The sequence below is a fragment of the Ambystoma mexicanum genome, chromosome 1p (assembly GCF_040938575.1).
Source record: "Ambystoma mexicanum isolate Mex_15411 chromosome 1p, UKY_AmexF1_1, whole genome shotgun sequence".
Taxonomy (NCBI): Eukaryota; Metazoa; Chordata; class Amphibia; order Caudata; family Ambystomatidae; genus Ambystoma; species Ambystoma mexicanum.
The window spans coordinates 43,325,427-43,350,853 of NC_090921.1; the positions used below are offsets into that span (position 1 = coordinate 43,325,427).

At 43.8% G+C, this 25,427-nt stretch overlaps 1 protein-coding gene across 1 annotated transcript in view; it reads left to right on the forward strand.

Annotated features, from left to right (window-relative positions):
* Positions 1–25,427, forward strand: part of LOC138565921 (zinc finger protein 793-like) — a 214,043-nt gene that overhangs the window by 121,780 nt on the left and 66,836 nt on the right. The window contains exon 4 of the mRNA XM_069643040.1: positions 9,523–9,624. Coding sequence (XP_069499141.1) covers positions 9,523–9,624 — 102 coding nt within the window. The remainder of the gene's footprint in view (positions 1–9,522; positions 9,625–25,427) is intronic.

Below are 25,427 nucleotides of genomic sequence, written 5' to 3' on the forward strand. Positions count from 1 at the left end.
ATTTTGGACCGTCAAGGGTTCTGGTCATCACACGGATCAGGTCTGACCAAGGACAGCTGGCCAACTCGGGCGGGACAGGATCATCTAGGCTGTTCTGGTCACCGAACTACACTGGACTGCACGGGTTACTGGAGACTGGAGATCAGTGGGATGGCGAGTTTGCAGGCATGCATCTAGTAGTAGCAAGCCAGACTGGATCAGAATGCTTTCCTTGGGTTTTTGGGTTTTTTAGAGTTTGAGGCCTAGCTGAAAAGGGTTCAGCAATGCATAGGCCTTGGCTTTGCAATGAAATCTGGAATCAGGATCAAGTAGGATGTAGAAATCAGGAACAGGATGCGACGCAGGAATTCAGGAAGAAAGTCAGGAATCAGTGTCCTTGTGTGTTGTCAGGTTCCCTTATTTATCATGCCTAATGACATCACTAAAGTATATGGCATGGGCAGGCTTACTGTCCACACCCATAATGCTAGGATTGGGCAAGAGCATAGTTTCCGTCTTGCTCTTCACTGATTGGATCACAGAAAAGGATGTCATGTTTAGGGTGTTACTTTTACAATGTCTAGAAAACTCCCCTAGCTACTACAACCAAAATCTAATTTACCCACACATACATATTTATACAGTGATGACCTCTGAGAAAATCAGTTGCACAGATTGCATATTTTGTGGGTCACATTTCAATTCAAATCCCCAGTCTGTGGGACATGGTTTAGCCTTTCTGGTACATTTTGGCAATTTTACCCATGAAAGATGTGGCCTAAAATTTCCCAACTTTGTACACAGATGCACACTTACCCCTGGGATATGTGTACAAAATGATATGTGCGCAACCTCAGTACTTTCCCCACAATCTGTTATTCTTTACAACTTCTGTTCCTTATGTACTACTGAATTCTACCAGGTCTTCACAGAAAGAGCATAAAATTAGATTTAAAACTACAACTTTTCATATTTGTCCTCATTGTTGCTGCACAGTTAAATGTCTTTAAAGTTCAGTTACAAAATAGGCTTTTTAAAACCAACAGGAAGTCTATTGTCACTTAATCCGTTTTTTTTTCTTTTCCCCAAGTGTAAGCAAATGTCAATTCCTTTGAAGCAGGGTGAGGGGCCTCTCTGTTGATTGACGTTTCCTGCCCCTCCCACTTGAAAGGTGAGAGCCCTAGACTGCTATTGTCTCAACCTGGGGTAAAGACGAATGTCTAATATAACTTGGAAAGCTCCATTGTCCTGGGTATTCAAAGCCTCCAAGCTAGCATTTAGCCTTTCCTGAGCCAGTAGTTTAAGAGGTGTCACCCGGCAGAGCAGGTTTTATTCTTTTAAATATAGTTTACCAACTTATCCTGGGTATAGCTTTTATTTTCTCATTTTAAATCTTGACTGAAACCTATGGAATCAAAACAGTTTATATGAGTACTTTTACCAGCAAGAAATATTTTTACATTTCTAAATGAACATGCCTTTACCTAATGTACTTAATGTACTTTTAAATAGACGATTTTGCTCGTCATTCAGGAAAAAGCACATTTAACTTATTTCTTTAAATTTGGTTTTCATCTGCAGCAAATATACACTTTGTACAGCTCTAGTTCTTTCCTTGAGTGCTGGAGTTGTTTGCAGCATGGATACATGTATCAGGCATCTGTTTAGAGTCTTTTTCTTACAGCTGATTCTTTAGATACACTTGCAAAGTTTTAGCCACATTTCCCATGTAAATGAAAAACAAAGTCCTTGGTTGCTTTCCCAAAGATATTTTTGACTGGAGCTGTCATTCAAATGAGGCCCGGTTCCCCTGGGCCACAATGAATGATCCTGGGCATTGCAGGGCCCTTAAATCACAGTGGTTCAGAATAAATGATGGATTTAGCACCAAACAGCACTTTGAAGGTTGAAAAAGTGACATTTTAAGGCAGCATTTTTGTGTTTTTCAGCAAAAGAATGCTGCCTCTTCCTTTCACTCCATGTTTAATGTTGCAGAGCACACTGGCATACTGGCATACTCCTGCAGTGAGTACACTGTCCCACCCCCCTGAAATGTGTGTTGGCAGGGCGGTGCAGCCATTTTCTGTTTGTTGAAAAATGCAGTTTAGGGGACTTGTCGCGCATAGGGGTCAGTGCGGCCATTTTGTGCTGTTTCTTGCGCCAATGCAGTAAAGTGATGTAGTGGGGCACCTCTGAGTCTGTAAAAATATCCCACAGTGAGTCCAAATGGAAGATCTATCCTCTGTCTAAACTAATCTATCCTATCCTTGCCACTATTAAAATGACTAAGGCACAGGATAATGACTCCCTTCTCCTGTGGGCTTCTTCTCAGTAGGTTCACTTTATGATCAAGTCGTATAGTTCAGATATTGGATTTTCATATGTTCTTCCTCTCCTTTGTATTCTTCTCTCTTCTGATTCTATTTGTTTCTCTCCCCCTTTTTCCTTGGGGCAACTCTGTTCCTCTCTTGTTGGTTAAACTTGAGACTTTCTCTTCACTTAAGGTCAACTACTCTTCTTGACTAGGGAAATTAGAACTATTCCAATTACAGCGCTTCTTCTACTTAAGTGTTTCAAACACTTGGTTCTTACTGGGACGAGTATGAGTGTTACAGAAATGATCTCACTCTTCTCCAACACTTGGTTTTTATTGGGGCGAGTTTGAGTGTTCCAGTATTGATTCTCACCTTTCTCCAACATTTGAGTCTTACTGGGACGAGTATGAGGTTCCAGTAATGCTTCTCACTCTTCTTCAACACTTGGGTCTTACTCGGATCAGTATGAGGGTTCCAGTAATGCTTCTTACTCTTTTCCAACACTTGAGTCTTACTGGGACGAGTATGAGTGTTCTAGTAACAATTCTTACTCTTCTTCACCACTTGGTCTTACTGGTACGATTATGAGTGTTCCAGTACTGATTTCCACTCTTCTTATCTACTTCCCATACTTGGTCCCTACTGAGACGAGTATGAACATGCCATTCATTATTTTCGGTTCCCCACCTGGGTCTCCTGCTCTCCCTGTTACCTTTCTGTCTGAGGGGTGACTCACCAGGTTTTCAGTCTGCACAGGGCTGTCGCCTGTGATCGTCAGGTTGGCTTTTTGGTTCTTTGCTTCCTCATTGTTCGGCACGCTGCGAGCTGCCTTATGGTCAATGGTCTCAGCGATGTTTAGGGACTCTCAAGTCCACCAGCCTTCAGTCGTGCCACCAGTCCTCACTTGGTCACTCCTTGGGCAGTGTGTCAGTCCTTCGGCTTCTTGTACTTCAGGTTTTCATGAGGATAAAATGCCTGGAGTCGCATGCCAGCTTCCTCTTTGCATCTGAAGCTGTTCTTCACCGACTCCTTTTGTTCTGCCATCACAGCTGATTTCCTGAGCTTCTCTCTCATTCAGGTCTCCTCCCCTTAGATTTACAATGCTGCCGGAGGACTTCCCCGGCAGAGCATCAAAGTCCTTCTCTGTTTGGCTTGTGCACTGTACTACTCCAGAGTTGTATTTCGTCTCAGTACCAGATAAGTATTTCTTTTCAGGTTTCCATAAGGGTTCTACATGACAATCACAAATATCAGCTTGTTGTTTATATTTTCTTCTGGTAGGTGTTATTAGTGATGGGCTATGTGTGGGTTGGTTAGGAAGTTTTTCATCGGAACGGGAGTCCTTGTTCCCAAGGGGGGAAGTCTCTTTTTCCGGTGAGGTCCCCCTTGCCTCTACCCCTAGAAAGGGTAATGCGTAGCAGGCTCACCTCCCTAGCCTCACAGGGAAAGGCTCCCCAGTGGGGAGAAGTGACTGAATCCCGCATCCGTCACACCACACTATCTCTTTCGTGTCCGTTCTAGCACCTCTTTAACTCTATACTAATGTGATCCCAAGGCATGTAATGCTTATGAATTAATGGGTACTGGCCATGCCTGCCATACGTGTGATGAGACGAAGGGGGGCTTCAAGCTGTTGCGAGAAAATCCTAAACGAGCTAGCATCCAATTCAGCCCTTGGTATACCTTTGTAACGACCCAACACTTGTGAAGAATTGCCCATGCTCTGATACTCACACCTTTACAACGGCCCAACACTTGTGCAGAAGTGCCCTTGCTCTGACACTCACATCTTTACAATGGTTGAACACTTGCGCAGAAATGCTCATGCTTTGACACTCAAACCTTAGGTTATGTTGTTAGATGTTATACCACACACTGCTGTCATTTGCATGGGCCCATATTGCGATAGGATCTGCAGGAAGCGGGGAAGAGATGCTAAGTTGCTTTGCTGTTCTGTTGAAACGTGATCATTCAGTAGGCTTTTTGTGCAGTTATGTTTCTACGTGATTTATGCTGAGTAATGTGTGTCCAGAAGGGAGCCTTGTGTGCCGTGGTGTGGGGATAGTTCATCTGGGTGTTATGTAAGTTGGTGAGAGATGTAGCGTGTGATGGTGTTATTGTATATTGGGATGAGGTGTTGAATTGCCATGTGTGCGTTGCTTAGTTATGCATAGTGGGTGAGTTAGAGAGGGGTGCAGGCATTGAGAGAAATATCACTGTGCAAATGTCCTAGAGAGACAACACCTACAAGCCGATTTGCAATGGGTTGTATATAGCAAATGACCATTGGGAACACCTTGGAGCAGAGCTGCAGTGGATCGTACATGTGAGCCAATTGTATAGAGTACGTAGGACCATGAGCACAAATACCCACATTTTCTCATACGTGCGTGCACATAACCACAGCTTTTGACAATCATTGAATATACACAGGAATATCTATATGTTGGGAATCTCTGTCACCTGCTTTCCCCTCACTCTCTGGCCAGCCTCCCTTGGCCCTCCTCCTACCCCCACCTGCGAGGCTAAGAACCTCGGGGTCATCTTTGACTCCACACTTTCCTTCTCCGCCCACATCTCTGAGGTCTCTAAAAAGTCAAACTTACTACTGCACCTCCTCAGAGGTACTCTGCCTTTCCCCTCCTTCCCCCAGAAGCTCGCTGTCTTGCAAGCTATGGTTCTCTATAGGTTGGACCATTGTAACAGCCTCTTTCTAAATCTACCTGCCTCTACTCTCCGCCCCCTGTGACTAATCCAGAACAGGACTGCAAGACTTGTCCTTGGCCTCAAGCCCTGGGATCGTATCTCTCCAGCTCTGAAATCTCTTCACTGGCTCCCAGTGGATACAAGGATTAAATTCAAAACCCTCTGCATTGTCCACAAGGCTTCCTGGGACCTGGGTCCAAAATACCTTCAGCTATCCCTCCGCAAATACCTCCCCTCTCAAGCTCTTCCCTCCTCTACCTCTAACTCCCTCAGTGTCAGTCGTTTTTCAAAGAAACAAGCTGGGGGTAGATCTCTGTCTTTGGCTGGGGCCTCCCTCTGGAACAGCCTCCCTGCCACTCTAAAACTTGAGGAGAACCAATTCTGGTTCCGGAAGCACCTCAAGACCTTCCTCTTTGCTTCTTCCTTCGCTCCCCCTCTCCCCTGATGACCTGCTCTCTCTTGGCACTGTGCACCTGGCCTCCATTATCTATTTATTTTTATTTATTATTATTTATCTGTTCTCCTCTGCTCCGCACTTTCCACTCTTCCCCTTCCATGCACTTTTCCCCTCCCCCTCTCCCATGCACTTGCGCGTTCTCAATGTCACTGGGCCTAATAATATCGTTGTTGTGTTCTCCCCTGTTCCCCTCCCTTGCCTTGACGTGCTCTGAAACACTTGTGTACGAGCACGATACACATAAAATATCATATCCTATCACCTCAGCGTCTACCATATTGGATGTTCATCTTATCCCAGTTCAGATCTTGTGGTCATTTGAGGATGGTATTGATAATGGTTAGGAATTCTAGGAGGGCTCAGAACGGTTGCAATGTTTTGTTTTCACATTGTATGTTAGAACAGTAGAAGGAAGGGAGGTGTTAGGAATGCACTTCCTTTCCATCCACAGGGTTTGCTAGTAGTTACATTCAGTTTTTCTAGTTCCTATCATAGTGTTTCTGATTGCATACATCATCACATGGAACTTGTAACCCGGCTGCTCACAGCCCGGGCGGGTTCCAGGTTCCATGAAGAGTTGTTTGGTGTGAGCATGCAGCTGGGGGTCGCCGCTTATTGAGACATGGTTTACGTCCCTAAAATCACAATGTGTGCAGCGTGTTTCTTTCAATAACCGATCCTAACTGGAATTGCTTTGTGAAAATTCCATATTGTGGGCCTTACTGATGGGAGGTTGGGGTTGCTGGAATCTCTGTTACTGGCTTCTGTAGCCTTGTTGTTGGGGTGAAAAACTTGACACTGTCGAATGTTTGAAGTGATTTTAACACCAGGATCCAAGTGTGTTATTGGAACCCATAATGCAGTACTCGGAGGATCCACGTACTTGGGACAAGGCCCAACATTAAGCCCACAGGACAAATCCAGATAATCAGGAGCCGTATACTTGAGGTATTCTCGACTACTCCTGTGGACAAATCAAAAACATTCTCAGGATTCAGAAGGAGCCCAAGAAATGGGGGATCCACTAACACGGTCAATCAAAGAAGAGAAACAAAGTAAAAGTTACAGCAGTGAAAGATTTGCCAAGCGGGACACTTGCATGGAGAGGACTATTTGCCACAAGTATAGCCAATAATGTGGAAGAACAAAAGATTACTTATGGTAATTGGATCGCTGGGATGACAGCAGTCATATAAAAGTGAGACTTCAGACAAATACAGAGAGATAGATTATGGAAGCTGACTGGTCAAGAAGGGGACTTGCCAGATGAGGTACTGAACAAGTGAGAATACCTCTTACCAAGGGAGGTGTTAAACTCTATGAGGTACAAAGCAAGCAAGTTGAGCTCCTGCCACGGGTGATGTTGAACAAGCAACATGAGTACTAACCAGATGAGGGACTAAACAAGCAAGAGGAGCTCCTGCCTCCTGTCGTGTTGAACCTCATGAAGTACAAAGCAAGCGAGATGAGCTCGTGCCACAGGATGCGTGGAACAAGCAAGAAGAGTACTTACCAGATGAGGTACTGAGCAAGCAAGAGGAGCTCCTGTCACTCGAGGTGTTGAACAATCAAGATGAGTGCTAACCAGATGAGGCACTGAACAGTTATACAGGCTCTTGCCACAGGACATGTTCAACAATCATGAAGTGTACTTAACTGATGAGGTACTGAACAAACAAGACAAGCTCTTACAGCTGGGGGTGATGAATAAGTGAGATGAACATTTGACATAAAAGGTGCAGAGAAGCTAAGAGGAACACTTGGTCAGAGGTGTTGAAGAGTCCTACAAACACCTAGTAGAGGAAATGTTAAAAAGCCTAGAACCTGCTTTGAGCATTACGGGTGTTTAGAATTGTTAGTACAGAATTTTATATTTGGGTACTTTTACTACCTTGAGTGGTCACCTAAACAGTTGCTGGCTTTCTGGTTTCCTATAGTTGTTCTTCTGTCAGAGGGATTTCTTCTTCCTCTCCTGAAGCTGCAACTAATTTGTGGTGTGCTGCCCATAGTAGCCTGTAGGGCTATCTGGGCCTGTGATGCACCTTAAACACCAATTTTGATCAGTGGTGAGGCTTTGCTCCCAGAAAGGGGCTTGGGGCCATTGTACCTCGTTGGTAGCCACTTGCTCCTATTTGGTAACGAAATGACACTTCCATAATTTCTAAAGTCGTATATTCCAGCAGTTGTGTTTCTTTGTTTGTTTGCCTGGATGACAAGTAATGCTTTCAATATATTCCTACACATAGGATGTCACAAATACTTCTAATTTCTTCCCTTCAGTTATTCTTTCATCTTTAGATTCTCTGAAAACATTATCCTGCTTAGCCATTGTTTTATTTAATTATTTATGTATTGGTCACTTGTTAGGCGGTTGTACAATTAGCAAAAACAGTTTCAAAGCGCCCACAGGGCAACAGGGTGGGGACAGGGGATGGTAGGGAATGAATTACAAAAAAGATAAATAATTGAATTAATAGTAGAAACAAATCATGAGAATAAAAGGGAGGGGAGACGCACCTACTATACCTTGTGAGTGTTCAGAATGTGCAAGTGGAGAGGAGGTAATGGATAGGTGCTGTGGTGCTCATGGAGAAGTGCTTGGGGTGACGTGCTAAGAAGAGAAAACATAAGTGCAACCTCCCGTTGGCAGGGTGAGCCTAAGCAAGTGCAGTAAGACAGAAGCTAGGATGAGAGATGTGGTGGGTCAGGGCCCGAGGATACATAATTGCCCTGCACATCAGTCACACCACTGTATAATTAGCAGGGAAGTGAGGAGGAGAAGGAAGAGGTAAAGAGAAAGGTCTTGAGGCTTTCCCAGACCTTGAGGAACTTGAGGAGGTCCTGCTCAAGACGCAGAGGTAGAGGGAGGCTATTCCATAGAAGGGAGCCTGCCAAGGAAAGTGACCGACCACCAACTCTCTGTTTAGCAAAGCGCTTAACATGCAGGGAGTTGGTGCCAGAGGAACGCAGGAGTGTAGAAGGCGAGTATTTGGTCAGGAAACGTTGAAGATGGAATGGTCCCCAGCCCCATATAGCCTTCTGGATGATACAGAGGGATTTGAATTTATTCTGTGCTGAGACCGTGAGCCAGTGAAGGCTTTGTAGGGCAGGAAAGATGTGGTCCCTGGGCTAGAGGCCAAGGATAAGTCTTGCTGCCCTATTCTGGATGAACAAAGGAAGATTAAGGAGGGGGATATTGCAGTAGTCTAGCCTGGAGAGAACCAGAGCACGGGTAACATTGAGTCTCTGAGGAAAGGCGAGGAAGGGTGGAGTTCCTTTGAGAAGGAAGAGCTGAAATGTTCATATATGTCATTCCCTCCTCCCGCTGAAAAGATTTCTCAAATTTAAATTCCTCTTCTTCAAGTAGCTATTTTGTTAATTGCATGTAAGTTTTAATTCTGCGTATGTGTATTTTCATGGGTCCTTTGCAAAGGGGCATTACACTGTCAATAAGCTCTAAGCAAATTAACTGTAAACATTTATAAAAATGAAAATAACTCTCCTGGCATGGGATTGAGTAAATCGTCAGTTTTGTTTTTATTTTACAGGAGATAAGATCCCAGACAGTGATATCTCCTGACTTGGGATTGAGTAAATCATGGGTTTTGTTTTTATTTTACAGGAGATAAGATCACAGACACTGATATCTCCTGGCATGGGACTGAGTAAATCATGGGTTTTGATTTTATTTTACAGGAGATAAGATCACAGACACTGAAATCTCCTGGCATGGGACTGAGTAAATCATGGGTTTTGTTTTTATTTTACAGGAGATAAGATCACAGACACTGATATCTCCTGGCATGGGACTGAGTAAATCATGGGTTTTGATTTTATTTTACAGGAGATAAGATCACAGACACTGAAATCTCCTGGCATGGGACTGAGTAAATCATGGGTTTTGATTTTATTTTACAGGAGATAAGATCACAAACACTGATATCTCTTGGCATGGGATTGAGTAAATCATGGGTTTTGTTTTTCTTTTGCAGGATATAAGATCACAGACACTGATATCTCCTGGCATGGGAATGAGTAAATCATGGTTTTGTTTTTATTTTACAGGAGATAAGATCACGGACACTGATGTGCTATTCCGGGATTCACAGTTTCTGGAGGATGCAACAACTACAGAAGAATGGGAATGCTATGAGGATCCCAGCACAGGTCAGGAATCAAAAGGAAATGTGGATACTAACTGAAAGAACCACAGAGTGTTCTAATGACTGTAGTCACCATGTCAGGGGAAAAATACATAAGCGTTTGCTGAAGTAAGTGTTAAGCGCTATGTCCAACATTGGTGAATAGAAAGGACAACATTCATTCTAGACGCAACTTAAAAGAGTCATGCCCCATTGCATTGTACAGATACCCACTTCTGTTCCTGGAACCACCTCTGTAATAGAGGAAGAAAATATTTTAAGATTCAAGAAAAATTGTATGCTCATCCAGACCCATAGCAGACGGTCCATAATGGGTGATGGAGGTTGGCTCTGCTTGTCTTGCAGGCCGCACCATGTCAAGAAACCTGACTGGGAGGCTTTGCATGACACCACTATATAGTGACTGTAGGGACAGAGACATTAGCCTTTTTCAATGAAGGGTGGTGTCCAGGTCAGGGGTCTAAAACGTATGGCTCTCAGAGGCTTTGGACTGTGACACCCATGACTCCTCATATTTGACAATGCTCGGTAGGACTGAGACTTGCAGCCCAAAACCTTTGGAGTGCTGTAGGTTGCAGACACTTACACTAGTTGTTTCTTGGCAAGTCCAGCTCATAGGATACAATTAGGCATCTATTGGGAGGTTCTCATGGCTTTTGGTTGAGCTGTGGAGAGAAGTTGCCAATTAACTTTCTCTACCACTTTCCTCTATCCACACAAGATGAGGCGATGTGCAGAACCAAGAGAACAGCAACTATGTTCAAAAATAAGTGTTTCTGTGTGTGTGATTGTGAGTTCCCCATGGGAGATATCAGGATTTGAGGGGATAGTCACAGTTATATTGGGAATTAGGCACAACAAGTGCCACAAATGACAGAACTAGGTATTCAAGTTGACATTGGAGCAAAACGTGGGCACTGCAGTGAGGCCCAGATGGGGGAAAGAACAACGCTGGGGTAAACCTGGATAAAAAGAGTAGCATTGGGGCAGAACATGGGGAGAGCGAGGGACAACACCCTGAATGTAAAGGTACTTTACAGTTGCAGTGCTAGCATTGATTGTTGACACAGCCCACATGGTAGTCAATTGGTACCACCAGCATTAAAGAGTGGCAGCTATGACAATAAAGCTAAGACAGACTGCATCATTTTCTTTCGGTTTAACCAGCCATTAAGATGTGCGGGGGGCAGCGCTGGCATTTATTATTGAGACAGACCTCTTTAATTTCTTGGGCACAAGCAGCAAGAGAGTGTTTATTACAGTTGCAAAGTTGGCATAGAATGTTGAGACACAAGTCTCTTGATTTTCATTGGGCACTAACAGCATAAATAACATTAACAAATTCCTGTGTTGCCATTTGTGCTGTAAAATGAACCATCACAGCCCATTTTATAAAACATTTCTTGGTGGAGAATTGTTTGAACAGCCCTGAGTTTGTTCAGGCTCGCTGGGGCCAGGTAGGATAAAACATGTTCTAAGGCTTGTGGATCTGCTTAGAAGCAAATGTTTTGCATAGGCTGACATCTAGTTGTAGGTGCGGAAAATTGCACATGTTGTTTTCGAAGTTCAAAAACGGATGTCAACTGGCTGTTTTTGTAATATTATCCCTAGTGTGATGTCTACTCTACCCATGATCTCTCTTGCGTTGAGGTCCCTCAGATTGTGTTGTTACTTTTTAGAATTCATATTTATAACTTTTGACCTCTTTCGACAGTCGCAGTTCGATGCACGTTTTATATCCTGAAGACCTTCCGACTGCCGAATCTGAGGAGCCCTCCGATTCGGCAATCGGCTTCGGCCTTGCAGTAGAGTGGGGGGACTGATTACATTTCCTAGAGAATGCATACTCCTACTTCCTCTATACACTGCTCATGTCTAGCTACCTTTTCACTTAAATTTAACAATAGAGAGAACTTCTATCCATCTTGCAACAGAAAGTACCTGTGGAAAGACACCCACTTGTAGATGGCCTGTAGATGGCTCTATTAGCCCAAGATCAAGCATCTTCTTGACCTCTTCCTTTATGTGGGTTCTTACATTTTGCACTCCTCCGGTTGTTCCAGAGTCAGATCAGAAGAGAGATGAACTCCTTCCATCTTTCCATCTAAAGGTTGTCCCCTGGGGAGGTCGGGTAGAGGTTCAATCTCCTCCTCCTCCTGAGCAGAGGCTAAGAGCAAAGCTCCTAGTTCTGGTCTAGAGACATATGCCTTTAGGTGGTTGCTGTGAAATAACCCTAGGAGCCTCCTTGTGATTGCCTAAATCCACCAAATAATTGACCTCCCCAGTTTGCCCACAACCTTGAAGGGTCCAATCCATTCATCCTGTAAGGCTCTCTTCCTTGTAGGTACCATAACTAGAACTAGCTGGTCTTGAGTAAACTCAAACATGTTGGCCTTCTGGTCATGCCAATGTTTCACCAGAGCCTGACCTGCTTTCAAGTTATCTGAAGCTTCTGTCATCATGTGTGTCATTCTCCTTCGGAGACCTAACACATAGGGCCTCATCACGAGTTGGGCGGTAACGCCGGCGCTAATAGCTCTGGCGCTATCTGCCCTACCGCCAACCCCCCCGGCGCTATTAGTGCCGGATCACGGGTTTGGCGGTGATGGAAGTCCCCATTCCCCACTGAGCCCATTCGGGAATGCCCCATTCCCCATTGGGCTCAATGGGGAATTTTCACGCTCATACCACCAGCAGATTTCCGGCTGGTGGTATGAGTGCGAATTTTCGGCATATTTCCCCCCAGCTCAGAGCTGGGGAGAAATCCACCGAAGCCCTGATTTGGCGGACCCTTAAATCTGGCGGTAATAGCGCTACCGCCGGATTTAAGGGTTACCGCCAAACTCGTGATGAGGCCCATAGTCAGTGACTCTCACTGGCTTGAGGGAAGGAGCATTCAAACCCTTCCTGGATTAGGGCCAATGGACCTCTAACCAGATGACCAAAAAGGAGCTCAAAGGGGCTGAAGCCAACCCCTACCCGAGGGACTTCTCTATAAGCAAAGAGAAGGCATGGCAATAGAAGGGCCCACTTTTTTCTAAGCGGTTCTTCTAAGGCACCTATCATGCTCTTCATAGTTCTGTTAAACCTCTCTACCAACCCATTGGTCTGGGGATGGTAGGCTGTTGAGAACTTGTAGGTCACTCCACAGTTTTTCCACATGGCCTGCATGTAGTAACACATAGCATTGGTCCCCCCGTCTGAGATAACCTCCTCAGGAAACCCACCCCTGGTAAAAATACCAAGGAGGGCCTTAGCCACTGCATGAGCAGTAACAGTCCTCATAGTTTACTGCTCAGGATACCTGGTACCATGGTCTACCACAACCAATATAAATCAGTTGCCTGAAGATGTTGGAGGGTATAAGGGACCAACAATATCAATCCCTACCCTCTCAAAAGGTACTCCCACCACTGGGAGAGGCACCAAGAGTGCCACATTCTTGGCTCCACTCTTGCCGGAAGTCTGACAAGTTTGACAGCTTCTACAGTACTTATCTACATCAGACCCCATCTTGGGCAGTAGAAATATAGAGAAATCCTTTCCTTGGTCTTCTTGAAACTCAAGTGACCAGCCAAAAGGATCTCATGGGCTATCTGTAGAAACTGGAGTCTCAACCCCTGGGGCACTGCACATCTTCTGTAGTCCCCTGGAGTAGACTCAATAGGATCACTGTAAAGGAGGCCATCCTCCCAGTACAGCCTGTGCTTCCCTGGCTCTTGCCCTTCCAGCTGGGAAGCTGCCTGTTGGCAAAGTCCTTCAAGAGTAGGACACTCTCTTTGACCTCTGATGAAGTCTGTCCTACAGGGGCCACCTTCTGCAAGCAAAGTTATCAGTAGCTGATTCACCATCCTCTGGTTGGACCTCACACTCAGCATCAGTTGGTGGAGAGGTCTAAGGTATGACCTTGGACTGTCCTCTTGGGGATGTCCTGCTTTTGTGCACAGGTGGGCAACTTTTCTTCTCTCCTGAGACCTTGTGTTTCCCCTTTGTATATTTCTTCCTTGGAGCAGAAGGTTGCTCTTCCTGTGGACTGGGAGTTATAGGTTTCTCTGTAACTTCCCATCTCTGGTCAGTCTAGTCTGCTCCTGTTTCCTTTTACTGGGAGGCCTAGGGGTGGTTGATACAACTCCAAGAGCCTTTGAGTCATTCCCCAACAGGACTCTCCCAGGCACCATATTTTGTACGCTGACAGGTATTCTTACAGTCATATTGTTGCACTGAATGAGAGCTGGTAGTATTGGAACCATCTGGACAGGGCCTCCAGCAAGCTTAGTGGGGCCTGTGGGTGCCTTAGCAACATCCTCAGGTTTGAAAAAGGTTTCATCCACCACTGTAATGCTGGCCCTAGTGTCTCTAATGGCAGAGGTTTCCTGACCATTCACAAGTACACTGTCCTTGTAATATTCTTTGGTATTATCTGGAATAGAGTTATACTCATCTAAAATCTGCTGTTCCCACAGACCCAGGGATACTAAAGAAACACTGGCAGAGACTCCAATGGGGTCTTCAGCCAATAGATGAAAGTTTCCACTTGCCATATGAAATTCTCCCTCAGAGATGAAGGCTAAGGAGGCAGTGTGGACCCCTGAAGGTTTACCCTTGCATCTGGGATCCCCTTTCACATGGTCAGTTGACCCACCGGCATAACATTTCCCAAACGTTTTGACAAATGGGGTCTTCTGCTGACCTCCCTCTGATTTGGCACCAGAGGTTTCACTAGACTGACCTGGTTTCCCATATGGCTTACCCTTCTTATGTGGTGGCCCTCTTTTGGATGGGAGGTTTTAGAATTCTCTTTGTCATCTTTCTTGTGCTGCTTCCACTCATCCTTCTTGTGAGTGTCCCATAGGGATGTAACGGTATAACGGTATACCGTTAAAAATACTGTGAACCACTTAATTGAACAATAATAACCGTCACATTGTTTATACCGTTATACCTTTTATACCGTTAAGTGTGCTTTTCAATCTGATTTGGAAAGGCTGCAGTAAGCAAGTGCTGCGCAATCTTGGTCTTGCACTGTTGGATGTGCCGTCTGCCAAGTAGTTTTAGTTGGAGCAGTTTTTAATGCCATTCCATAAACCACACGTGCCTGACACAAAATCAATATGTTAGCAATAGGAAGAATAGGTACAATGCCAAGAAGGGAAACGGTTTACTTTGGGTTGGCGGTTTTAGGGTTTATATATTTATAATGGATAATGTTCTCTAAACATGTGACGATGGGAGATTTCCCTGGTTCTATCATTGAATTTACATACAGCGAAATTCACTCATATATGTGGGTATTCCCTGCTGCCATACCACAGGGTAATTACTGAACACCTTTTGAGCCCGCAAATAAACTAAAGGCTGTAACGTAAAGAGTATACTACATCAGCCTCCATTGATCTGTGGCATGCAGGTTATGAAGATGGCAACATGTTCATCTTCATCTTCACCAGTAGCCAGTGGGGGAGCTAAAAGCCTAAATGACCACTTAAGAAAAGCTATTCAGTTTGCTTTGCCAGTCACAGCAGGGCTCCCCCCACCCCCACTCCCTCCTCCTCCTCCTCCTCTCCACACGTGTGTTTGTGTTTGGTGGAAGCAAGGGGTGGGATTTCAGTGGAAAGTATGTTGAAAGCCCAATTCTGGCCCAGGGTGCCTGGTTTTGTTTGTGATGATAAATCTGACAATTTATGACCTTTTAGAAAATATTTCTTAAGATTAGTTAACTCCACCTGCTATACCGCGATAACCATGATATACCGTAATTTGGCAAGAAGGTTATCGTACCGTCATAAAACTAATACGGTGACACCCCTAGTGTCCCATAGACTTGTGAGTGGCCCTGTTGGCACCCCACATGCCAGCAGCATTTGCTAACTTCTTGGGATCAATCTCTTTAGAGTCAGCCAAGTGCTGTCTCAGCTCAGGAGAACAGCCATCAAAAATAGATTCTAACAGAAATAGATTTCTCATTCCCACAAAAGGAGTACACTCTGTAACCCTTAATACAACCATCTAAGTTTTTCAAACATTCACATACCCAGGTAGCCCAAGGGGTACCATCATGCTTTTTGAGGGCCCTAAACCTCTTAACGTACTGGGAAGGAGTTTTCCCAAATCTAGCTATCAAAGCTAGCTTCACATTCTCGTACTCCAATCGTTCAAGTTCCCCCACCTCCATTACAGCATCAGTTGCACACCTGGGGGAGCCTAGACAAAAGCCAAGGAATCAGCTGATTCACTGCGAGACCCTGAATCCCATGATTATATTCAAAAGCATCCAACCAATCCAAAATATCAACTTTAACATCATACATACTAACTGCTTCTTTGGGCAGGCGAGGCCTCTTTGGACTGGAAGACCTAGAGGACTCTGGGAGGGAAATGTTTTCAAGAGACAATTTCTTCTTTTCAAGAGCATGCTGCATTTCGAACTCCCTGAGTTTGATGTCCTGATGTTTGGTTTCATCTTGGATTTGTAATCTTTTGAACTCCAACTCAAGTCTATTTTTTTCAAAAGACACACATTCTGGACTAAGTGATGGACCTTGTGGGGTCCCAGTGGATACAGGTTGAGGCAAAAAAGCAGGCTGAGACATAGAGGGGTTCCCTACCTGGTACTCTTCTGACTCGTCTAAGACATTAGAGTAAGACTCTGAATTATCATCCTCGTTATCAGTTTCCACATTTCTCGGTATTGTAGGTGTGACAGGCCTACTACCCAGACTTTGATGATTCAACAATCTTACAATTAATTTATTTTTCTTTAATTTAACAGGGAGTTTCCTGACTTTATACATTTCTTTCAGTTGCTCTACTGTTAAAATGATCAGGGCTTCCTGACTGAAGTTATCCATATTTGGCATGTTACATTGTTCTAGTGGAGCTTAGCCTTGTGAAGGTTTTAGTTGAACAAAAGCAAAGCAAATACTTAGTGTAACAACTCTACAATAGATTCCACCGCCTGACACCAGTTTTAGGTAAAGCTTTGGGGTAGTACCGTTTGGGTACACTACAACAACCTTAACCTCCTGGTAATAGTAACCCAAACTTTGGTATAAGCCTGTAGTACACAGGTTGGTAGTGTGGCTGAGCAGCCAGGTAGTTACACAAAGATTCACAGTGATAAGTATCCAAATACACACTTATACTCAAGGTTTCTTGATTAAACAATTATTAATGTATTTAAAAGTCTTTTTGAATAAGCATTCTTCAGACGGGGCAATATAACAGTAACACACAAATACACTCCAAAATACACACTCTTAGTTTCTAAATCAGCAAATACCCATTGGGGATGGCACACAGCCAATTCCTACACCCTCAAATGACTTAATTAGCTAGGACACTGTGGGCATTAATACATTACTGTTGGTATTTAGAATAATACTGAGATGAGTGTCAAAAGAGAAGGTCATCAGAATAAAACAAGAGATCACACAAATATTCTGAAGCAGGTAAGTACTTTTTGAAAACCCCCCCATTGCAAAGTCAGTTAACCCTTTCCTGGAAGGAAGGCAAAACACACAATCCGAGAGGAGAAGAGTCATTCAGGGAGCCAGGCCAAAGTCAATGTCAATTGGGCAAAGTCTAGGTGAGCTGAAGCACTTCTTGCAGGTAAGTAAAAGTCTTGCACAATGTTTTAGAAGTCTTTGTTGAAAAAGAAGACTCAATGTAGGGCCACAAGCTGTTAGGCTTGGGAGTGTTAGAAAATGCAAGCAATTCTACAGAGCAACCAAGATAAGTCTCAACTGGGAGCAAGCAAGGCTACATGACAAGAGTTAAGTTCTCTTAGACTGTACAGTACCTTGGGTTAGATGAAAAAGGTGGCAGATGACTTCAGTTCCTGTGCAGCTCTGCAGATCCTGGTGTTCCTGGGCCTTATCCCTGAGGACAAGATGGAGGACTTCTGGTGACTCCTGCACTGCAATGGGATGGTCTTCAATCTTCAAACAAGTGGCACTTCAGTGTTTCAGCTTCTTGCGTCTTCCGCAAATAGCACCACCGCGGTTCCTGGCTGTCAGGATGGTCTTTCCTTGCATCTGGGGTCCAGCACTCTGTTGAGGTGGCTCAGGCTCGGTCAGTCCTGCTTCCTGGGAGTCCGGAAGAACTTCCTGGAGCTCTTGGCCAGCTTAAAAGGGATGCACTCCGAATCTGGTTTTCTTCTCCCTGGCACTTCAGTTCCTGCAGCAGCAAGGAAGTACATCCAGCTCCGAGAGGATGTCCAGACAAGTTCACTTTGGAGTGTATTGGTCCCCACAGCTCAATGGGAGAAGACGTCCTTGCAGGGCTTCTCTAGTCGAGGCGAATTCAGAGCTTCAGCACAGCAGCAGTGCTTCACTGTGCAAACCAACGGTCCAGGATTTGCAGCAGTAGTCTCTTCCAAGTTCTTCTTCAGATTCCTTCGTCCAGTGGTTGGCTCTGCCTTCCAAGCCAAAAAGCCTTGCCTTTTATGCAGGTTATTCCCATCCATTCCAGACTAGCTGCCAATCAAACAGCAGGGTGGCTGTCCTTGCCTGGCAGCCACCTGGCCGATCACCTTTGGGTGCATTCCTGTAACCAAGGGGATTACGCACAGGGAGTTTCGGGCACCTCCCTCACTACCTGTCCTTGCCAGACACTCTGGAGACAGAGGCAAGCTTCACTCATGAATCCAGCCAAAGACAAAACGAACATATAATGACTATAGCCCGCACCACCATAGGATCTAGACTTGACTACTGCAATGCCCTTTTTGCAGGTACCACCGACGCCAATATTCGTAAAATGCAGGTCATTCAAAATAACACCCTTAGAGATGCACTCAACCTCCCCAAAGCTGACCACATCACTGCAGTAAGAAAACGTGTCCAATGGCTCCCGATTCATGAACGGATCATCTTCAAAACCCTCTCTATCATGCACGGTTTATAGTGATATTATCGAAAATATTTCACCGACTATCAAGAGATTTTTTTTTTTTTTAAAGTGTGATAACCCAATGCCTAAATATCAATGTTAACTTGTCTAAAAAATAACATTGTCGTGGGGGGTCCTCCCCCAACCCCCTACTACACACGTAACCCTCGCACCCTTCGCAACAATCACACAAATAATATGCATTGTGAGTGACGGAAAGCACGTAAAATAACGATACTAAGGGTTAAACGAGTGAGTAAAAGCCAAGAGTAAAGCACCTTAAATGAACATTGACAAACAGATGACGGTTGCGATCAAACTGGCATTCGTGACAGAAACGAAGGTCAGAGAAAATGAAGAAAAATACACTGTAGCTGCATGACATATATACAGGTAATATTTAATAAAAATATAGAAATGAGAGGAAATGTATAATAAAAGTAATCTGTAAGTAGTACATAGCAAGAAAAAGAAAACGTTGTTTTCGTTATTGTAGATACAAAATGAGCAACGAAATCGGATATGTGAAGTCTCAGAGAGGAGGAGAACAATTAATACATGAGGGCTACGTATATAACAGAGAATTAGTAAGAAATGACAACATTTATTGGAGGTGCACAGAATACCAGAAAACAAAGTGTGCAGGGAGAGTGATTACTGAAAATACAATGATAAAAAGAAAAGGTGGACATAACCATTTACCAGACAGAACGACAATACTGGTAAAAAGAACAATGAATGAACTAAAAAAAAGGCTATGGAAAACCCGAGTGAGGTCAGCGGGTCTGTAATAGCTCGCACATGTACCAAAATACCATTACATGTGGCAGCACAAATGCCAGCTGAAAAACATATACAACGTTCCTTGAACAGTAAAAAACAACAAAAAGAAAATCTACCAATAGCACCAAGAGGATACGAGGAAATATGCATACCAGAGATGTTTAGAAAAACAGACAAAGGTGAAGATTTTCACTACATGACAATACAAACAAAAGAGGAAAAAAAAATAATTTTCACAACGAACAGTAATTTACGACAACTTGGAAATTGTGCTATTTGGCGAAGCGACACCACATTTAAGGCTTGCCTGCATCCATTTCAACAGTTTTACAGTGTACATGGACCAATTAACCAAAGTCTAATTCCACAATTGTTCGTATTAATGCCAAAGACGACAGAGGAAATATACAGATTAATATTTGAAAAAATTAAAGAAGCCATTCCTGAAAAAATGCCTACCACAATATTAATGGACTACGAACTAGCCCAGATAAGTGCATTCAAAGGAGTATACAAAAACACATGGATACAAGGTTGTTCTTTCCACTTTACACAAGCCATATGGAGAAAACTAGAAAAACTAGGCCTACACACAAAATACATAGAGGATAGCGATTTCCAGCACAATATAAAAAAATTGTTTGCTTTAGCATTTGTGAAAGAAGAAAAAGTGATTAAATTTTATGAAGACACAGAATACTACAAAAAAAAATGAAGAACATATAACAGATTTGCTAGATTACATGGAAGGAACATGGTTGGGGAAATTAACAAGGAATGGTACGAAAAGGAGACCAAAATATAAAATATCGTGGTGGAACTGTTACGTTGCAGTAATTGAGGGTAGAGCTAAAACAAACAATATGCTAGAAGGGTGGCACAACAGAATAAACAGAAGATTCAACATCAACAAACCGAAACTATGGCATTTCTTATGAGACCTAATTACGGAACAATCAGCACAAGAATTTAGGTTATCTCAAACAATTTCAATGGAAAATGCACAAGTAAAAAAGAAAAAATATAGAGACTATGAACAACGAATTCAAAGTATAGTAAACAATTTTGAAACACAAGATGCATATGACTTTTAGAAGCGATAGCATATAATCTGAAGTGTTAATGTACTCAGCATTTTGAAAATCCACATTAGTCCATGAAACATCCAAAGTAACCAAAAATCCATAAGAAAAGATGCCAAAGTCAGTATCCAAAATCAATAAAATTAATCCATGAAGCGTCCAAAATACAGAAAAATGCATTAAAAACCATTCCACTGAGAGAATCCATAATCCATTCCAGCAAAAAATAAATTGAAACCAAATGCAATAAATGCATAAAAAACCATTCCAGGGACAAAATCCATAATCCATTCCAGGGTAAAAAAGTGTAATCCGGAGTCCATAAAAAAAGAAACCAAGCGAAAAAATATGAAAAAAAACATTCCAAGGAGAAAATCCATGATCCATTCCAGTAATTCAAGAATGCAATCCCAAAAACGCGTGGAATGCAAAAAAAAGTCTGATAAAAAGAAAAATCCAGAGAAATGGGAAGAGCAGCAGCGAAGACACCTGGCGGTAACAAATGGACTTCCAAAATGGCGCTTACGCACACGTAACGCATACGTAAGGGTTACACAACGAACTACGTTTTCAAAAATAATAATATTAAGTTACATGTTATACAATTGCACCATCTAGCGGTGAAAAAAATAACAGTTCCATTCAATACATTTTTTACTTTACTGTTCAATAAATGATTTAATATTCTCATACATTGTATTTCGAATTATTATTTTATTTTAGAAGAAAATGTTTTCGAGATGTTTTTTTTAAATAATAATTAACTTTTGAAAATATTAAATTCGAAAAATGTACCTGGATTTAAATGTAAATTAAAAATGGATTTAATTTGGATTAATAAAATGCGCGTCCAAAGTTCCCCCCCCACTTATCCCAATAAATCACCAAAGCAACCTCTGCCAGAACAACTAGAGCATCCTACACCCACTGCATCACTCAACCTAAATTCAAGCGGCAAAAAGCTGGGGGATCTAGGTTCCCAACATTTCCTGCCAAGCAATGGACCCTACTCCCGCCCACCCTCCGGGCCGAACAATCCAACTGGATCTTCAGGAAAGCGCTAAAAACGATGCTGTATCTCCCACTGGTCCCCCCTCCCTTTGGCTGGGAAACAATGCATGTCAATCAAGTACTACTACCATGCTCCTGTATTGATCACCTATGCAACTTGTTTGATGTATTTTTAAGGATCTTTGAATTTATATGCTCTGGTTCTTTTATGTGTAACTGGTTTTATCTAACAGTGTCTTGATGCACAAGGGCTTCGCGTGCTATACAAAAGGAAAAATAAATAAATTGGATAGGGGTATTGGGAAACGGGGTACCGCATCTTGCCATCTGGAGTCCCTCTCCCACTTCCCGAGGACCCCTCATCCATGTGATCCTCCCGCACTTGTCCACCCCCAGGGTCTGGATCCAAAGGCGATGGCTGTCTGTGAGTAAGGGATCCCCGGGTCCTAGGCAGTAAAACAACTTCTTGTTTTTTCACAGACAGCTGATGTGGTGCCTCACTGCATTCGCCCTTTCTCTCTGAATAAACTCTGTGCCTGGTAATTTAGCTGCATTGTCTCCTTGGAAGCAGCACATTAACTGCACATTCGTTCATACATGGTGTCACAGCATTTGGTGTGTTAAGAAGAAAAGCCATAGGATTCCTTCTTGTTTGTAGAAGTGTCAGACATATTTCACAGTAGTTTCAGTTATGTTATGTGAGTGTTTTAACTGTGCTCACGTGCACAATTACCTTTCTTGTACAAGATGTAACTATGCATCTGCTGGATCATTGTTGAGGAGTGTTAGGGAGAATTCTCAGAAATGTGCTAATTCCTCTCTACCTTAGAGACCCCCAGCTCTTTTGCTGGACTCTAGGACTTTTTCATTTTTACCTGGAGAGAGTGAGACCCTTTTTCCCACTCTCTCATGTATTTTAATGTAATTTGAACACTGTGTTTCTTGTGGTTTTTGGAGTCAGACAAACTCCATGGGCATATGTTTACATGGTAGCACACTGCTAAAGGGAAGTCTTCCAGATTTTCCCAAAGGTTTAAATACCTTTCTCTTGGATAACTACTGTTTCCAAGAGCAGTGAAGTGAAAGTGAAAATTACCTAGTATCCCCTTTGTCTAGCTTCTCATGGAACATTTTTATGTTACTCTTTCCTCGATGAATGGCTGGTGGCAGAGGTTTGCTTTTCACTACCGTGGTGTGTACCTTTTACCATGGGCTACGTTCGCAGCTGCAGTAAAGTACCCTTTGGTGCCATTTTTGTCAAAATGGCCCTGGTCTTCTTTTTTCGCCATCTCTTTGTGGAAAGGTCCTTCTTGAGATTTACTTTGCGCGTCAAACCAGGTTTGGACCCTTTGTTCATTTTGTCTTTGGTGGGATTCACAAGTGAAGCACGCCTCTGGCTCCAGGGTGTCTGGTGGGGGCAGGAAGTGATGGAGAAGCTGAAACTCCCTGTGCTTAGTCTCCTAGGAGAGAGGAATGCACTCCTAGTTGATTGGCCGACTGGCTGTCCGGCAAGGACAGCCACCCTGCTGGGTGATTGACAGCCAGGCTGGAATGAATGGGAGAAACCTGCATACAAGGCAAGGCTTTTGGCTTGGAAGGCAGAGCCGGCTGCTGAACGAAGGAATCCGAAGAAGAACTTGAAGAGGCCGCCTGTTGCAACTCCTTGACTGTTGGTTTGCCCGGTGAAGCCCGGCTGCTGTGCGGAAATTCCAAATTCGTATCGACAGAGAAGCCCCTGCAAGGACGACCTTTGAGTTGGTGGGACCAATCAACTCCAAAGTAAGCCACCTGGACATCCTTCTTGGAGCTGGCAGAAAGTCCACAGAGTTGCTGCTGGAAACTGAAATACCAGGGAGAGGAACACCAGTTTGTGTGCATTGCTTTTAAGCTGGCCAAGAGCTCCAGGGAGATCCTCCAGACTCCCAGGAAGCAGGACTGACCGAGCCTGAGCCACCTCAACAGAGTGCTGGACCCCAGATGCAAGGAAAGTCAGTCTCAACAGTCAGGAACCGTGGTGGTGCTGTTTGCGGTAGACGCGAGGAGCTGAAACACTGAATTGCCACTTGCTTGAAGATAGCCGGTTGCTGTCAATAACCATCCCATTGCAGTGCAGGAGTCCCCAGAAGTCCTCCCTCTTGTCCCCAAGATTGAGGCCCAGGATCTGCAGAGCTGCACAGGAACAGAAGTACCCTGCTGCTTTTCTTCTAACTAAAGGCACTGTAAAGTCTAAGCAAACGTACCTCTTGTTGTAGATTTGTTTCTACTCTTCACAAACCTAACAGCTTGTGACCCTACATTGATTCTTCTTCTTCACTAAAGACTTCTAAAACATTGTGCAAAAACTTTTCTTACTTACCTGCAAGAAGTGCTTTAGCTACATAGACCTTTGCCTATTGACTTTGACCTAGCCTGTTTCCACTGAAAGACTCTTCTCTCCTCTGACACTGAGGAGGGTTCAAAAGTATTTGCCTGTTTGAGAATAATTGTGATCCCTTGTCTGTTCTGTGTAACATTTTCTTTGACACATCTCAGTGCTATTCTAAATGTCAAACAGTAACATATCAATGTCCACAGTGGCCTAACAATTGATGTCACGTGATGTTGTAGGAAGTGTCCGTGTGGCATCCCTAATGGGTGATGGCTGATTTAGAAAGTAAGAGTGTGTATCTGAGTTCAGTCAGCCCCAGTCCCAGTTTCTGCGTGGAATGTTTTCCAGAGAAGAGCTGCAGTTACCAGAGCAATTGGAGTGCCTGTCACTTTAACTTCCCAGACTGCCTTTAAAAACCGACTTCCTGCGTGGAGCGCGGCGCAGAGTTCAGAGCTGAGTTCAGTCAGCCCCAGTCTACCCCAGAACGCGCCCAGGAAGCCAGATGGAATCACTGTCGTTTAACAATCCTGTTTTTGATGCTACAGCCGCTTCTGTAGCCGGCCCTCAAACGAGAAACAGACTATTGCAGCACCGACGGCAGCATCTGAAGGCAGCGCCCTGCAAGGTAGGCACGCTTCCCCTACCATCTAGCCCTCAAATGCTATATGAAATGTCAATTGCCATGTCTCCAGCTAGTGTTGTCAGTGTGTCGTCTCTTGTGGCCATGGCTTTGTGTGTAATAGCGCAAAGCAAAAGGCAAACAGCAGACACGCCCGTGAAAGTGGACAAAGAGGATGCAGAAGAAACTAACCAAAAGCAGTCTCTGCACTTTTTGCTGCTGCACGAAGGGGCCGTCCATATGCGCCCGGTAGTTTTGAATTTGAAGATGCATAGACCACTTCCCTCGTCGGTCTACCTTGATGCACTTGAAATGCCCTTCTCGTTTGGACTCTGATCTTTTGGAAATGCCTTTACCAGCGGAATTGGCATCCGATGCCGTGGCGCAAAACCTAGCCCCTCAATCAAGTGTCACTCATGGGTCACACGGAAAATCTGCAATATTTGCACCTGATAAATTTCCCTCTGCTGCGGCTGCAAATCGATTACCTTTAAATAGCAACTTGGCCAGCAAAGTTCAAAATATAGAAAGAGGCGACACGCAAGCAAATGGCAGCCTAGAACAATCAAATAAATCAGGCGATTGGGGAGTTCAAAATCAGGAGCGCCGTGAAAAAACAACAGCTGTCTCAGATGAGGCTGAACTAATTAGAGGGAAAGACTCGGAGGCGAACATTATCAAGAGTCACAGCGGATTTACAGTTTGACAAACCACCTATGAAAGTAGTGAAATCTGGCTCTGTGCTGAATTACGACGTGCTTGCACGTGAAGCCCGACTAACGGAACGTATAAAAGCTGATTTTGTAATAATGCGCGATCGTCTAAATGCAAGTTTTATTGATAAACATACAAATAAGCCTGACACATGATGTAAAGTAAGCACAACAAAGAAAGAAGCCCACCACGTGATTGATAAGGCTCCAAACATTAATGGCTCACCCGCTGTGCTTGGCAGCATGAACTTCGATTTAACTGATCAAAGCCACGATGAAGGAAATCTGTACAAAAATAGTTGCAGCACGCACAAGACATCGCCAACAGTGTCTGGAAATGAG